Raw genomic sequence first — 17816 nt, forward strand, 5'->3', positions numbered from 1 at the left:
GAAAATAAATTAATTAGCCTTTTTTTCCACACGAAAAGTCCACTGATTATATAAATTTGATATAACTAAATTTGACTAAATTTGATATAACTCTTTATAATCATTCAAATTAAAAGAAAAAAATCATATAATACTTTGTTAGATGTAATTGAATTAAAATTGAGATAAAATACAAAAAAGACTTCTAAAAAAAAAATTAAAAAAAAAAAAAAAAAAATTATTTTTTTTTTTTGGAAATTGGAATTTTTTTTAATAATTTTGGGGAAAAAGTATACTTTTTGGGATTGGGAACATAGCCGAATTTCGGCTATAAAATCAGGCCAAAAAAAACCCCTGGTGCGTGAGTATAAACATGTTTTAGTGTTAATGGATAAACGAGGATCATTGAGTATTTAATATCATGTTCGTAAAAAGTGAGAATGCAAGCTGATCACATAAAATTAAAAATCTCATATCAGAGCGAATTCAAGAAGGTCGATTTGTAGTTCTGGCTACCATAACTTTAAATGTCGCTTTTTATGATTTTTGACTGGCGCGACAGGTATGTCAATACTAAATAAACTGTATGCTGAAATTTCTTTAGCTAGTCGATTTGTAGATTGAAAACAAAAGGAGTTTTTAACATGCTTGATGAAAGTTTATTTAACTTTGCCGAGTCCTGTCCGTTTGCTTGTTCCATTGTTTACGGGTAATAACATGATCACTCATCATAACATGATTATTTATCATTCAATGCACAATTTTATTAACCCATTTCAGGGTTTTTTTTCCACTTTTTGGGAAGATAGCCCATGGCTTTGGAATTGGGAATTTTATCGGCATTTTCATGAAATTGGGAAAATAAATTCATTAGCCTTTTTTTCCACACGAAAAGTCCACTGATTAGGGAAATACTAAATTTGATAAAACCCTTTATAATCATTCAAATTAAAAGAACAAAATCATATAATACTTTGTTAGATGTAATTGAATTAAAATTGAGATAAATTACACATTAGACATCTTAAAAAAAAAAAAAAAAAAAAAAATTTTTTTTTTTTTTTTTTTTTTTGGAAATTGGGAATTTTTTGCCACATTTTGGGAAAAAAGTATACTTTTTGGGATTGGGAACATAGCCGAATTTCGGCTATAAAATCGGGCCAAAAAAAACCCTGCATTTATGCCTAACGTATAGAAAAAAAGGCCTTGGCATACAGCGTAGACCCAGATGAGACGCCGCATCATGAGGCGTCTCATCTAGTCTACACTGTTTGCTTTAATGAATTTCTGTACGAAATATTATAAATATAAAAATAAATATTATAGACATCCCTAATTTTGAAAACAAATTAATCCAATTAAGAAGGATGAGAGAGTCCACCAGGCATAAATGGGTTGAATTTACCATTTACAATCAATAATTCTTTTAGGGGTCGAGATATTGCAAAAGTAGTACCGGATACTTACATTTTCCTGTATATTGATGTGTGTATCCTGCATGCCCTTAATATATTATCTCAGAATTCTTTGACAAGTCTTATTATTTGGACTACTAGCCCAGTCTACATGCTTACTACTAGTCCGACGGCCCGTGGCTAGTGGAATTTAGTTCCAGCTAGTAAAAAATATTAATTTATATAGTCAGGCTTGTGAATTTTTCTATCTGTTTCTATTAATGCATAATTATATGGACTAGTGGTTTAAAATGCTAATTATGATGACTGCTACCTCAAATAGCATTGAATTGTCTTGTTGTGATTTTCAAGTAAAATATTTCAGTTTATTAATGTGGTGGATTTTTGGTGGAATAGTTATTTTGCTTTGTTTGGACCCAGATCAATGGCTGATAAAAGTGCTTTATCTTTGATTTCTGTTATATATTAAAAAATTGAATATACATGTGTTTACATGTCAATTTTTTTACAGAGCTCAATATCATCGAATCGGAGTGAAGGCTCAGGGTCTACTAGTACAGAATCATATGATTTTGTTCTTCCTTCACATGGTCGGGGAAGAGGACGAGGAGCCAGAAGGCAGCTTGAACCCCGACCGGACCAAGTAAAGAATCTGGTCGAGGGAGATCCAGGGGAAAGCGGGGAAAAACCAAGGCAAAGATGGCTTTCACTTTGTCAGCAAACGATGTTACCAGGTTGCAGCTGACACACCAACAAAAGAAGGAGCAATGTGATGTAAGTTATTTAATTTTCGTAATTTTTACTTTTGAGATTACACATTTTTTGAGGACTATGATGTACAAAATCCTATAAACATTCAATGGCTTAAAGCTACTTTTTAGCGGAAACTTTCAAGGTCCTGTTCTCAGCTTAGCCAGGATTGTTTTCTTTCATCATAAAAAAATCAATAAAAGTTTTTATAAAGTACAGTCAAACCTGAATTCAGCGGTCAGTCAAGGGAAATGGCCAAAGTGACCGTTGTTCACAGGTGACCGTCGAATTCGGATCACAATTTTTAGATGGTTTGTCAGTTGGTAGTAGTGCTTCCTCGTTACCTCACCCAGTCGTTTGCATACAGTGTTAAACAGATGCTCATTGCCGTTAAATAAGCATAATAACAGAATTTACTTACATTGAATAATACATAATACTATCTTATAGATCGATTTAATTTCATAATGTTATTAAACTAAAGCAATTAATTTATCAACGCTAGTATAATTGTTTACTCATGCATCTCGATTATTCAGTAAATAAAACTTGTGACGTGCCGTTGACGTCACGTCCGTACAAGTCTAAAAAGCGGATTCGCTTTCATAAACCGATAGTACGGTGATATTGTACTGTTCTAATTCAAAGAAAAGACTCAGAAAGTTTGTTAAAATTTATTCGTACGCAAACATCTCACAAAAAGCATTTTAATTCAACAACCTCATACAAAATACAACGCTTCCAAGTCACATTTGCATTCGATTCATACTTCTCCATAATTTCTCGCTTACGCTTAAGCACACTCTATACTTGCGTACGTCCAACACAGAGCTCACTTGCTATTACACGCGAACTTTTTCCAGATTCATATAGTTTCAAACACTTGACTCGCTTCTCTAATGTGAGGAACTTAAGTTTACCACTTATTGTTATTCCGTGATTTATTATTCTGATTGCTTTTAAAAGTGTTGTGAACGCTAGAAAGCTCTTTTAAAGAATGATCCTTAAATGTTATTTTACAATCGATACTCAATGTACTAATTAGCGGTCATTTAATTAGCGATTATTACTTTAAATGTGTCAAAAACTCTGACATATTTTCTGTTGAAGAAACCCCCACAATTATCACCGGAAAACAAACCTTCTCAACACCTTATTATTTGTTTACTCGCAGCGGGCCTCTTTTATAATATCAAAGGCAATTACCGCTATCAAACGCTTTAACCGCAAAATAGACGGACAAATGATGTGCAGTGTTATTAATTTTCGCGACTCGAGACGACAGACGCGTGACCGTTGATTTCAGTTCAAACATGAATTTCGGAGTTGAATATAGTGGCCGTTGGCCGTTATGGACAGGTGGCCGTTAAATTCAGGTGTAATATAGAGTGTTTTTCGTCGGGGGGAGTCCAGACTGACTGTTGTCTGCAGGTGACCGGTAAATTCAGGTGGCCGTTAGGTCAGTTTCGACTGTATATTAAAAACCACAAATTAAACATTTTCACAAATAGTGGTATTAGCATTCTTATAAAATTGACCTGTTTAACTGGTACTGTATGTATAAGTACAAGAGCTTTACTTTGGTGTCCAATCAATGTAAGTTTTCTTTACTCAAGGCCTTGGTGGACCGACTCACTGGTGAAGAAGCCAAGGATCTCCTTAAGGAGATTTCAAAGAAGATGCCATTCCTCGTCCTTGACGTTGCGGACAAACTGCAGGCTGGTCCACATTCTACACCGCCCCGGGGCGACTTTCCGGACTGGTGTATCTGCACACGGTGCAGGCCTATGGAGACAGTGCAGCAGCATGTGTGCTGTGGTATGCGCCCAGAACTGTGCCATAGCATAAATGCTGTAAGTTATTTGTACAGAAACATTTGTATATCCCGGTATGGTGGCATATAGCAGTTGAACTGTCCGTCAGTCAGTCAGCGTGTCCGTCTGCAGAAAACATTAATTTTGGCCATAAATTTTGCCATAATTAAGATAGCAACATGATATTTGGCATGTATATCTCATGGAGCTGCACATTTTTAGTGGTGAAAGGTCAAGGTCATCCTTCAAGGTCAAATATATGGCTTCAAAGCGGCGCAGTTGGGGGATTGTGATTCTGACAAACACATCTCTTGTTCGTATATAACTTTGAATATATAACTTATAACTTATTTAGTAACCATTTGTTCTACTTGTGTGTTTTATTAGATTTTTTTACTTGATAACCCTGATGTTTGCATTGCTTAGCTCGACTATAATATATGAAATATATATTGTGGTTGACAAATTGCTTTTATATTTTGCATACTTCTTTACCAATATGACCCCAATCTATTAACAAGAACAGACAACTGTATCAAACATTTTGTTAGATTTATGGTCCTTTTTTCACTTAGAATTTGCACATTATTGATAAATCTATGTTAAAGTTTGCATACCACCTCAAAAAATTTCTATGTCCCTTGAAATATTGCTTTTATATTTTGCATACTTCTCTACCAACATGACCACAATCTATAAACAAGAGCGGACAACTGTATCAAGCATTTTATAAGGATTAAGGCCCTTTTTTCACTTAGAAAATTGAACATTTGGTTAAGTTTTGTGTTTAGGGTCACTTTATTCCTAAAGTATCAAAGCTATTGCTTTCATTCTTTAAAAACTTTATTACTATCATGATGGTACTTTACTTCGCAAGTTGAATTGACCTTGACCTTTAAAGGACCATGACTCTCAAGGTCAAATTAATAAATTTTGATTAAATTGCCATAACTTCTTTATTTGTTATCATATTTGATTCATACTTTGACAAAACAACACTTACCTGACATAACACATTGGACTCCACCCAAACCATCCCCCAAAATATATTTTTTAAAGCATGGAAAAAATTTATTTTTGAAGGACTTTCCAACCATCGCTATTGCTATGACACTTGAAATAAAATCTATTAGTATGTTTTATGTCTCTACAAATGTTCAATAGATATTGGAAAATATACCTGAACTAAGAATTGTTTAGAGTACAACTTTTTTAAACAATAATGGATCAATATGTTTCAGTTATGGTCCTCTTCCACTAAGACTATGACTATATTACCTTGACCTTATTTAATATGAGCAATTTCCCCATGATGGGTTACGTTATACTGTCAAGGACTCGAATAGTCGAGCGCGCTCTCCTCTGATGACATCTTTTGTTTAAACTTGTTATTAACATTTTAGGAGATGCGTCTAATGATCCTAGATGCTGGTGTCCTGCGCACCCAGATGCTGTACAGGAACGATGTTTTTGCTAGGCATGCAGCATCAGAAAAGGATGTAAACAAGTCATATCGACATGCTGGCTATCGACAGTACATCCTAATTCACCATGGCCGGCTGGGATTGGGCGTGAGGCGACCAGTGCCTTCCTGCTGCACCTGGGCCATACGAGGCACCTTTCCTGATCCTGATGGATTCTATGTTCCATATGAACCTTCTTGGTGAAAGACCAGTTCATTGCATTTATATAATGTGTTTATTCGTTGCTATTTTGTATAATAAATACACTGTCTATGCGTTGTCAAATATGTCAGTAGTTTTTGCTTAAATAGGTTATTATAATGATTTTAATAAATCATTAAGTTTAAAATTTTAACAAAGTAACAGAGATGGCTGGAATGCATGCTGAGATTTGTTTAAATAGTGAAGATGGATAAAAGTGTCTTGAGCAGTTTTGCTTGCATTGAATAACTTTGAGCAACATGTATTGTATATCCATCAGCATTAAAAAGATTAGTGATTATAAAATCACTAAAATGTTGTTGTTTTTCAAATTTCAAGTACTTCAGCACATTTGATGTACCTAAAATGGATTGAATTAACCAAAGTTCAGGAAGCTGTGAGTCTTGGCAAGTTGCAAATGAGTATTTAAAACTAACCAGTTATCCTCTGAATCCAAAGCACTATAATGAATTAAAAATATAGGATGTAGGCTAAATTGACAAAACTCATCAGATTTATTTGATATTTATTATATCATAATATATATATTGCTTGAAAATAGCAATTACAATGGCAACCAGAAATGAAATTGTAGAATTATTTTAGGAAACAATATGCTCTTTTTAAATTTGAAAACAAAAGGTAATTTGCAGCATTGTTATTTTAAGGATGTATTATATAATTTCATAATAATCAACCGTTGTTACCTCAGTTTCTACCATATTTAACTCTTGACTAGACACAAATGTGTATGAGGCATAAGATTAAAATACAAGACAAAAAATATGTACATTTTCTATCCATGAGAACAATTTACAAAGTTTGAAAAATACATCAATGGGTATGGGATTTATAGTGCAGATATGACTGTCTAAAATTTGACCGTTTGTCACGTAACCATAAATGATAAACTTGACCTTTAGGTGGCTTAACTTCCAAATATGTTATGCACATTGCCTTGCTGATGTGAACATTGAGCCTAGTGGGAAGAAAATCATTTAATGAGAATGGACATAACATGAAATACTGGCCTTTGACCCTCAAGGGACCTTGACATTGAGCCAATAAAAAAGTGGCATAAATTATACACATACCTTGTTGAGGGGAACATTGAACAAAGTTTGATGAAAATCCTTTAAGGGGTATAGGATTTATTTAGCGGACACATTGGAGATGAATGGACAGGACAGTGAGTCTAGTAAAGCTCCAACCACTCCCAGCTTGATGTGGCGTCAATATAACCACCATCATTCCAAGTGTAAATTTGCAAATCATGCAACTGTTGTTTATTACATAATACTTGTCAAGAATAATAAGAAGACATAGAAGAAAATGTTATGTTTGAAAAAACAAACAAGATCTGTTTGTGCAACACTGTCCCCCATATATTTGACCTTGAAGGATGACCTTGACCTTTCACCACTCAAAATGTGCAGCTCTGTGATATACACATGCATGCCGAATATCAAGATGATATCTTCAATATTGCAAAAGTTTTGGCCAATGTTAAAGTTTGACGCACACTAACAAACAAACCAACCGACAGCGCAAAAACAGTATGTCCCCAGTACAGAGTGGGGGACATAAACAGCTACAGATTTGCTTCAGGAGTGAAGAAGAGTGCCAAACTGTCACTAGATAGGCGCGTTTGGAGGTTTTGGACAACTCTATAACTTAACCATGACCCATATTTGAACTTGACCTACATATCATCTAGACACAACTTCTGACCAAATTTGGTGAAGATCGGATGAAAACTACTTCAATTAGAGAGCGTACACCATGCTAAATGCTTGAAATGCACCAAGTGACCCTGTGACCTAGTTTTTGACCCTGCATGACCCATATCCGAACATGACCTAGATATTGTCTAGGTACAACTTCTGACCAAATTTGGTGAAGATCGGATAAAAACTAATTCAATTAGAGAGCGGACACCATGCTAAATGCTTGAAATGCACTAAGTGACCCTGTGACCTTGGTTTTGATCCGGCATAACTCATATTCAAAGTTGACCTAGATATTGTCTAGATAAAACTTCTGGCAAAGTTTGGTGAAGATCGGATGAAAACTATTTGAATTAGAGAGAGGACGCAGCCTGCCCGCCGCCAAGGTGAAACTATTATACGTCCCGTTTTTTTTAAACGGGCATTTAAAAAATCCTTTGACACTGAGCAGCCAGCACAAGGGTGGCATAATTTCTCCACAGCACTATTGAGATGAACATTTGATCAAAGTTTGATGAAAACAAGAGCACCGCATAACGGGTGCCACGCTCGACTGCGAAAGCTTGACATATTCTTTATAGATTTTTTTAGAGGTCACAGTGACCTTGACCTTTGACCTAGAGAACCAAAATTGGGTGTGGCGTGTAGAACTTATCAAGGTGCATGTACATATGAAGTTTCAGAGTTGTAGGTGGCAGCACTGTGATGTTAGAGGCAAAGTTAAAGTTTTATATTAGAGGTCACAGTGACCTTGACCTAGTGACCCAAAAATGGTTGTGGCGTGTAGAACTCATCAAGGTTCATGTACATATGAAGTTTTAAAGTTGTAGGTCAAAACACTTTAATTTTAGAGCCAATGTAAAGGTTTTAGTACGACGGGGGACGAGGAGGCTCCGAAAACAGCCGAGCTAATAATACTGTGTTAATTCTTGAAAGTATTACGTTGATTGCCTGTGAATCTTTTTGACAAATATAAAACAAAAGCATCAATAAATTCCAACACAATAGACATCAGTGTCTTTGAATGTTTGCAGATAATCTGCCTAATTCAGATTCTTCCTCCATTTTGCCAATCTTGACTTCCTTTTAGCGACAAGTTCGGCCGTCGGTGGTGGTTCGATGGAAGCAATGGTGGAAGCAATGTTTCTGGGATCGCCAGCCTGCCTTTTAATTGGATGGTAGATTCGTTTCTGGCCTGTGCAGTACTCGTTGACTGCTGCAACCATCAGCTTTTCAATGTAGCTGTAGGCCTTCGTCACCTTCACTGGGTACACTATCCACTTGAAAGAATGTATTTCAACATGAACAGTACGAAGAATTGTAACATTTATGCCATTTAGCTGGTACAGTAAGCTGAGTAATTGGTAGACAGCCTATAAATCTGGAGTGCAAGGGTGTTCTGGTTTAATTCTACAGGAAGAAAACTTTCTCTATGATGTGTAACGCTTGAGGCATTATGCACTAGGTACCACACACACACATATTCATACAAGAAACTTACTGCTGCCCTACTTAGATCATTATTTAGAGGTAGTGCCTACTAGTGGGCAAATGGCAATATAAATAGTTTAAAGACCAATCACCACTTGTGTGTGGTGCTGGGTAGAGGGTCATACCCAAAACCCCTGGAATAATAAAACGAAGCTCTTACCAACTGAGCTATGTGTTGATAAGACAAGTTTGTAATTCCATAATTCATATTTTTTATCAAATCTCACCTATCATGGTCCATGTCTGTGAAGTCCGACATCTCCTGGAGTACAGATATTCCTGAACTGTAATCATAATTGCAGTTATTTATAAAAGTAACAAAGCAGCATGCTCACTTGATAAAATTCATGTTAGCAGTGTGCAAAATTCAGATTTTAAAGTAATAGCCCAAATTCTTATACACATATATAAAAAAAAAATTCTTACAAGCCCGACAATATACATTGTTTAATTCCCACTAGCTCGAATGGATTTTCACTAGCCAAAACCCTGCGGGCTTGTGCAAATTTTGCAGGCTGTGTAAGAGAACTCTGCAAAATGCTATTAACCCTTACAGTGCGGGAACCGAATTTTGAAGGCCTTTGCAAACAGTTTGGATCCAGATGAGACGCCACAGAACGTGGCGTCTCATCAGGATCCAAACTGTTTGCTATTCTGATAATATTCTTTGAAAAAAATGGAAGAAAATGCTAATTTTAGAAATTCAGCAGACGACATTTAAGCAGACGACAAATTTCCCAGCATGCAAAGGGTTAACATTCAATATCTATCACTTTTATAATCATACCTGCCACTTGCTTGTGCAACATCTGACAATTCACTTGACCAGTGTGGTTGTTCCACAAGCTTTGACTTTGGTGTAGACAGCTTTCTTCTTTTTGAGTGTGTTGAAGTTGAACTTTTCTCTGACTCAGAATGTCTTAAAGGAAGGCAATTTGTGAACTACATTTCTTACCGTGATATAATAGATACACATAAGGATAATGTATAACTTATAAAAAGAACAAAAAATAAGTTGAAAACCATTATAAGTGTTATGATTGTTTCATTTATGTGAAGAGCAGAGTTTACATAAGTATTAAGATGCATGACCAGTATTAAAAGGTATAAAAGACTGCTTACGGGCATTTATTAACACAATTATGTGGCAATGTTTCAATTTCAACTTTAAAACACTGCAAATGTAATCTACACATATATTTGTGACAAAGTTTGTTTTCATGTTGATTATGTGAAACTAAATGTTAAGAAAACAATTTGATAACTTGATACATTTATCTGGCTCCATAGCTAAATGAGTGATCAATAAATTCGGACATGATACTGTCCGAATTTAGGTACTGCACCAGTTATGTTCGATGTAACAACAATCGGAAACCAAGTTGCTTGCTTATTATCAAATTATCGAATTCATAAATAAGTAAAATTTGATAAACAAAACTACGTAAAATTTTTAATAGTTTATAGACCTAGATCTATACGTACTTTTCTTTGGCCGAGACGGTTGTTTTTGCATGTGATGCAATGAGCATTTTCACTAACTCCGAGTCTGTGCATTTATTTTCATTCTTCAGGCGAGTCCATGCCTCGAGCGAATTTCCCAGATCGATAGTTCTGGCCTTCTTTTTGTCGTATGATGCTTTTCTTTGTCATTTACGAGCTGATTGCGTTAATGTTGGAGGCCTACCTAGACGCGGTTTCTTCATTGCAAATGGCTTGTATACAATGATGCAATGGTCACGTGGTTTTACATGTGACCCGCGCGTCTTTTAAATTTAGATCATTTCTGTGCGTGCACAGAAATTGAAAAGCCGTATCTTTGTACTAAATTTGGGCATTTCTTGACCGATTTTGACCAAATTTTTTGCACATCTGACATAAATAACATCACATTTTGACTCATAATCACTTTTTTGGCGACACATAACAAAAATAGGAAAATATACCAACATCAACTCGGCCCCCTTTAATAAGACTTAATTATTCATTTACATGATAAACAAGGCAAAAATGAACAAATATGTGTTTATTAAACAACAATAGTCTAATATTACAAAACAACTAACACCATAATTGAGCGAAATCGCTCGCAATCGATCACTTAGACGCATGGTAGATACAGTAATTGTTTTAGTTTAAACCTATTTATTTTAGCTCGATTGCGTCGAAAGCCTTAGGCTTATATAAACGCTCTCGAGTCCGTTTTATCGATCGAGCTTATCAAATCTCGTGCACCAGTTTATTTTGCGCACTGAAACAGGATATCGCCAGGTTGCCAATCCCTTTGTTTGTATAGGTCCCTGGACTAAACCATGAATTAGAGCAACCATATTTGAGTTTAACCTTCTACATGTCAAAACTTCTTGAGTAAAGCTAAAGGTTCCATTGCACTTACTAAATCATGTTGTATCCCTCAGTGCTTATTTCTAAACAGTTCCTTTTCTCCTATGATTTATGTGTCTACAAAATGTTGGTGCAATTCATGGGGGACTACGTTTAGAGATAAACGTTTGGGTGTGTTTATTTTCGTACTTTGCTATTGGTGAAATCTCTCTGCCCAAACCTGATGGTGCTTGCGTTCGGGTAAATGGGATTGTCTTAGAAAGGGCAACTCCCAAGACATATATATCTTTACTCAAATGTCTAAAAGAAGCCATGATCATATTTAAATTGAAACTAGGCTTGCACAATCTGAAATAAAGGAAAGACGGGGAAAATGCTTTAAGATGTGGCGCTGAGTGCTCCAGCTAGGCCTAAATTGAAGGGCGCCCCGCCCTGCCCTCCCGAACCTCCACCCTGCCCTTCCTTGGGCCCCCCCTGCCCTAAAAAAAAAAGTAATTAATTCATTTCTCATTGTAGACATTATATTCAAAAACAGGTTTAATAATAATCAGAACAGTATATTCAAACAATTATTAATAACATATAAATTAACGTGCAACAGGAAGCATTCCAGAAAAGACCGCAAGCACAAAATACTGCGCATCGAAAGTGCACTTTTGAAAAAAAGCCCCCCTGCCCTTTTTAAATTCTAGCTGGAGCACTGTGGCGGTTTCATTATTAGTCTCTATGGCAGTATTGTCATTTGATTAAGTGTAAGCTAAAGAAACTTCAGCGTACAGTTTATATAGAAGTGACAGACCTGTATGCTGAAGCCAACCCCGTATCGAAAGTCAACCAGAGTCATAACATATTTATGTCACGCTATAAATCAAAGAAAGCTCATTTTCTTGGATACATTTCTACATATATTGGTGAATGAATATAAATTACTGCATCAGGGAATATTTTAAGGTTCCAATGTTTCAAATGCATCTTACAATATATGAAAATAACTCTCATCAGTCTGAAATTCACAATTTTTACGCCATTGTCGCTTTGTCAGATGACGAGTTTTCATTTGGATACTTTCGGATCAACCTTGACATTTTTTGCTGAAATTGTAAACATAACTTTCGTTTTCTGAAATCTATTATTTGTGATTAACAACTTACGTCTGGTGGATTATAAGACTGATTTCAGTGTGAAGTTTGTTTTTACACTACAATTTGTTTACAAAACAAGCCAGAATAATCTAAAATACCGGGAAATGTCATTCTGAATTTGAAAACACTTGAGCACATGGTATGTTACTAAAAAGAGAAATAACGTCATATGACCATGAAATCTCGGGAGATTCGAATTTCAAGTAAATCTGTCACATCGCTGTTTTTCTCGATATGTAAAAGCAGAATAGATAAATTTTAAATGTTTAAGATAGTATTTTGTGAAAGAATATATCACAGGCTTGGCGTACTTGGAAACAAGATGTGTTTGTGCAGGCTTTTTCCGCCCTATGCCACGGGTCCAAAATTCGGCCCCATTCCCAATGCAAATCTGGTTGTTTTTTTCCCAATTGAAAAAAAAAATCCCAATTCCAAAACAAAAAAAAATTATTTTTTTTTTACCTTAAAATATATAAGTTAACCTGATCCGGTGTAGAAAATAGAAAGTGTTGCATAATTAAATTATCTGTTGCCTTGAATGTGTTTTAAAAACTGTAAAATATGTTAATGATTATTTAAGACTTTCCTTATTTTCCTCAAAATCCGGCGTTTCCCACAATTTTTTTCACCTCAAAAAAGGCCAGGCCTTTTCCCCAAACTCAGATTAAAAAACCTGCACTTATATCACATGTTCATAATACTTTGTAAAATTTTAATAATAAGTTATCAAAATAGTCATAATTTACCAGTTAACGGCTTCTTTGAAATATAAGAAACACTATTTACATGCGATAATTTTTCCCAATTGAGCCAAATTTGCAAATGATTTTTTTCCCAAAATGGGGGTTTTCACGCCGCGAAATTCCCAAAATTCCAGTGTGGCGTATTCCCAAAATGGAGCGGAAAAAGCCTGTTGTGAAACACTATGTCCCCGTATATGACGTTTGACCTTGAAGGATGACCATGACCTTGACCCTTCACAACTCAAAATGTGCAGCTCCATGAGATACACATGCATGCCAAATATAAAATTGCTAGCTTCAATATTGCAGAAGTGACATTACATGAGCAATTTTGACTCATATATTTGATCTTGAAGGATGACCTTGACCTTTCACCACTCAAAATGTGCAGCTCCATGAGATACACATGCATGCCAAACATCAAGTTGCTATCTTCAATATTTCAAAAGTACTCATAAAATGAGCAATTTAGCCCACATATATTTGACCTCTGACCTTGAAGGATGACCTTGACCTTTCACCACTCAAAATGTGCAGCTCCATGAGATACACATGCATGCCAAATATCAAGTTGCTATCTTCAATATTGAAATATTGCAAAAGAGTACATTTAATGCGCAATTTTGAACCATATATTTGACCTTTAACCTTGAAGGATGACCTTGACCTTTCACCACTCAAAATACACAGCTCCATGAGATACATATGCATGCCAAATATCAAGTTGCTTTCTTCAATATTGCAAAAGTTTTTGCAAATGTTAAAGTTGGCGCAAACCAACCAACAGACCAACCAACAGACCAACAGACAGGGCAAAAACAATATGTCCCCCACTACTATAGTCGGGGACATAAAAATATGTCGGTCATCCGGACAGGCATTCAGAAAATGTGCCGGTCCGGAGAAAATTTAGCCGGACCGAAAAAAACAACATTAAAACGACATATTGGATGATGATCATCCAACGAAATATGTATCAGTGCATCTTATTGGTCAAACTATACTTAACTGACCAATTATATCCATTAAGGCATTAAAACAATGCAAACTAATTAAGTAACAAGAAGTATCAATAATAAAATTGCGGTTAACGGACACTAACTTGAACAATGTAAAATGATAACATTTTTGGAGACCAATGACGAGTGCATGTTATAAAGATATCACTAGAACATTGTTTATACTTAATAAACAACCATTTTAAAGCCATGCTTCATAAAGAAATGCTTATTTTAATATCCTTATCTACTGGAAAAATAAGTCTAACCTATCAAGATCTTTTTTGTTAGAATACAGTTGCTGATTTTGCGACTAAGTTCAAAGTAGGTGTTGTGTAACCAGTTGGATTTGCTTATTGTACGTAACAAACTTATTGCAAACATCAAAACTCTGAGCGCTTTCATTTTCATGATGTAGAAAGGGGTTTGCTCTTCGAATTTTCAACTTTGAAAAAAATGATTTGTTTGCATTCATTTCACATTTTGCCGGTCACAAGGACCGACATTTTTGTTAAACCTGTCGGACCAAATGGAAATCTGCTGGTCAGGACTGGCAATTTCGCCAAGCCTGATATCAGTTAAATGTGAAAAATGTCAATCTTTCCGATCAAGTGGTTGATTTGGGCCAATAACTGCATTTAAAAGCTGTTTTGGACCGGTCTTTGTTAACTGTCAACTTCTTGGGAATTTCTGGTTTACTTTCCTAATAGGGTTGGTCCATAACTATAAAGTCGCGCCAGTCAAAAATCATACAAAGCGACATTTAAAGTTATGGTAGCCAGAACTAGTTTAGTGTAAAATAACCTCAAACATATATTAAATGTTTACGAAGGCGTCAGTCGATTGTACGCGTATTTGTGGACCGCAGCAACCCACTAGTTGTTTTATCAATTGGAGAAGTAAGAGAAAGTTACCTTTTCATCTGGAAACTGTTTATTTCATTGTTAGATTGGTAGACGATTTCCCACAAAAAGTTATAAATTAACCTCCTTTTGAAGAACGTTGCTTACATCTTTAATAAGTAATAATATTTAAGTCGAGACGGCAAGTTGAGTCGGTCTCGACTGAAATGAGATTTAAAGGGATGTTTTCACAGATTTAGGCATGTATTAAAGTTTATCATTAATTATCATCATGCTTTATATTGATCAATTTAAACATTGGATCTAAAAAGCTGCAATTAAAAACAAAAAGAAAATTTAAAAAAAAGAAAAAAAGTAACCCTCAACAGTGCTCGAACCACTGACGCCAGGAGTAAAAGTCTAAGGCTTAGACCACTCGGCCATCCGTGCTCATAAAATGAATCATGTATATTATACTTTATATAAGCAATATTCATAGTGTCACAAAATATAACGACAACAACAGAACTATGCAAATTAGTAAATCGTTTCGCGTTGCGACGCTTTATTATTTTCAGGTTTTTAAATCGTCAAAAGATGCATATAATGGTTGTTTAGAGCATTGTTAAGCTTCAGTATTTATTAACTGTTTCCTTACAAATATCATAACTACAACGAAAATGTGCGTATCTGAAACATTTTTTTTATTTGTCAATTTACCAAAACATGAACTACTACCACTACTACTACAACTACTTCGACAACTACGACTACTACTTCTACTACTTCTACTTCTTCTACTACATCTTCTACTACTACTACTACTACTACTACTACTACTACTACTACTACTACTACTACTACTACTACTACTACTACTACTACTACTACAACTACTACTACTACTACTATTACTACTACTACTTCTACTACTACTTCTACTACTACTACTACTTCTACTACTACTACTACTACTACTACTACTACTACTACTACTACTACTACAACTACTACTTCTACTACTTCTACTACTACTACTACTACTACTACAACTTCTACTACTACTACTACTACCACTACAACTACTTCGACTACTACGACTACTACGACTACTACTACTACTACTACTACTACTACTACTACTACTACTACTACTACTACTACTACTACTACTACTACCACTAAAGTACTTCTTATACTACTACTACTACTACAACAACAACAACAACTACTACTACTACTACTACTACTACTACTACTACTAATACTACTACTACTACTACTACTACTACTGCTGCTGCTTTCTTTTCATAGTTAAATTGATGTTTTATTGGAAACTAGTTTATCTTCTTTATTTTGTAGTGTTATATTTTAATCAGTACAATAACACTCAATGTGCGCGTGTAATTGTAATGCAGCTAATGTTGCTATTTTTATAGATCTGGTCCCCTGTGCGCGTTACGTACCACTAACAACTACTAACAACTTCAATACTATATACAGTGTTATAGTTTATCACTCTAATATCAGGATAATAACATTCATTGTGTGATTGTATTTTAAATTGTTGCTGTTCGTCGTTTTTAAGATCGGGTCCCAAGTGCGCGTTCCGTACCCCGGCCCACTCAGCATCGTGACCGTCTACAACTTGGGGCAGGGTCTGGCGGGGGGGTGGTCGGGACATGCCGGACCGGGACGCTGTGCAGGCCCTTGGGCGCGAGTCTGCGCGAGCCTACGCAGCTCTTCAAACAACAACCGCTACCAAGGGGTTACACCAGCATCATCGCATTCTACCCGCATCCAAAATCCTATCAGGTTGCCGAACAACGAAGTGTGCCCGACTCGCAATTTGATAATGATGTCATCAAATTTTGACGTCATAAAGTTGTTATTTCAACGAAATTCCAAAATTAACTTTCGTTCAAATATAAAAATAGACGAATATGCATAAAATAAAAATAAAATAAATTGTTTTGACCTCCAATGAAAACGAATGTAATATTGGTATTATTTGTTTTTACATATGTAATAGAATGATTTTAAATTTAAATCAAAATCTTAACTAGTAATTGGGATATTCAAGTTTGAAAAGTGGTGCGTAAGAAATGTCTGCAAGTGTATTGGCATTATTTGTATGTGCACATGTAATAGAAAAATACGTTCATTGCGGGAGGAAGGGAGAGGGCAAACTAAAAGACTATGGCGAGCCTCATACTGGGATAGCTGATCTTTATGTTTATTCATAAAAAACTTAACAAGTGATTCTAGATAACCCTGCGCAGTCCGCACCAGCTAAGCAGGGACGAAACTTTTCGATTTATTTGCTTTTGTTTGCGTTAAAAGGAACTCTCTTCTGAACGAAAATTATATTTATGCGGAGAGTATCGTCCCTATTAGCTTGTGCGGACTGCACCGGCTCATCTGAAATGACACGCACATACATTAACTCATGAAAGAGGCCTTTTCACGTTATAGTAAATTGGCAAAATGTAAAAAATGTTTTAGATTCGCAAATGTTCGTTGTAGTTATAATATTTATAAGGTAACAGTAACACTGAACATTTACCATGCTTTAAAGTATCCATTATATGCATCTTTTGACGATTTAAAAACCTTAAACTATTGAATAGTTTTGAGAGCTATGTTGCAGTCGTTATATTTTGTGATACAGCGAGGATTGCTTTTATAAAGTATAAAATGTACTACCAATTGTATGAGCGCGGATGATCGAATGGTCTTAGCGATAGACTATTACTTCAGCGGTCAGTGGTGCATGCCCAGTTGGGGGTTACTTTTTTCTTTCTTTAATATTATTCTTCTTTTCTTACTGGAGCTTTTTATATCTAATGTTTTAATTTATCCATATAAAGCATTTAATTCAATACAAACTTCAAAACATGACAAAAAT

General features: G+C 35.4%; 1 protein-coding gene across 1 annotated transcript; it reads left to right on the forward strand.

The window, feature by feature from the left end:
* Nucleotides 1–1278: 1278 nt before the first annotated feature.
* Nucleotides 1279–5706, forward strand: LOC127876454 (P2X purinoceptor 7-like). The gene is made up of 3 exons (XM_052421753.1): nucleotides 1279–2168; nucleotides 3761–3997; nucleotides 5362–5706. The coding sequence occupies exons 1-3, from the start codon at nucleotides 2094–2096 to the stop codon at nucleotides 5623–5625; spliced, it is 576 nt and encodes a 191-aa protein (XP_052277713.1). The 5' UTR covers nucleotides 1279–2093; the 3' UTR covers nucleotides 5626–5706.
* The last annotated feature ends 12110 nt before the right edge of the window (nucleotides 5707–17816 follow it).

The sequence above is a fragment of the Dreissena polymorpha genome, chromosome 1 (assembly GCF_020536995.1).
Source record: "Dreissena polymorpha isolate Duluth1 chromosome 1, UMN_Dpol_1.0, whole genome shotgun sequence".
NCBI classification, from domain to species: Eukaryota; Metazoa; Mollusca; class Bivalvia; order Myida; family Dreissenidae; genus Dreissena; species Dreissena polymorpha.

Bases quoted from the DNA above. Each gene is read 5' to 3' on its own strand.
- LOC127876454 (XM_052421753.1), top strand. From the start codon at position 2,094: ATGGCTTTCACTTTGTCAGCAAACGATGTTACCAGGTTGCAGCTGACA. The intron at 2,169-3,760 runs GTAAGTTATTTA...TCTTTACTCAAG, and splicing joins AAAAGAAGGAGCAATGTGAT to GCCTTGGTGGACCGACTCAC. The intron at 3,998-5,361 runs GTAAGTTATTTG...TTAACATTTTAG, and splicing joins TGTGCCATAGCATAAATGCT to GAGATGCGTCTAATGATCCT.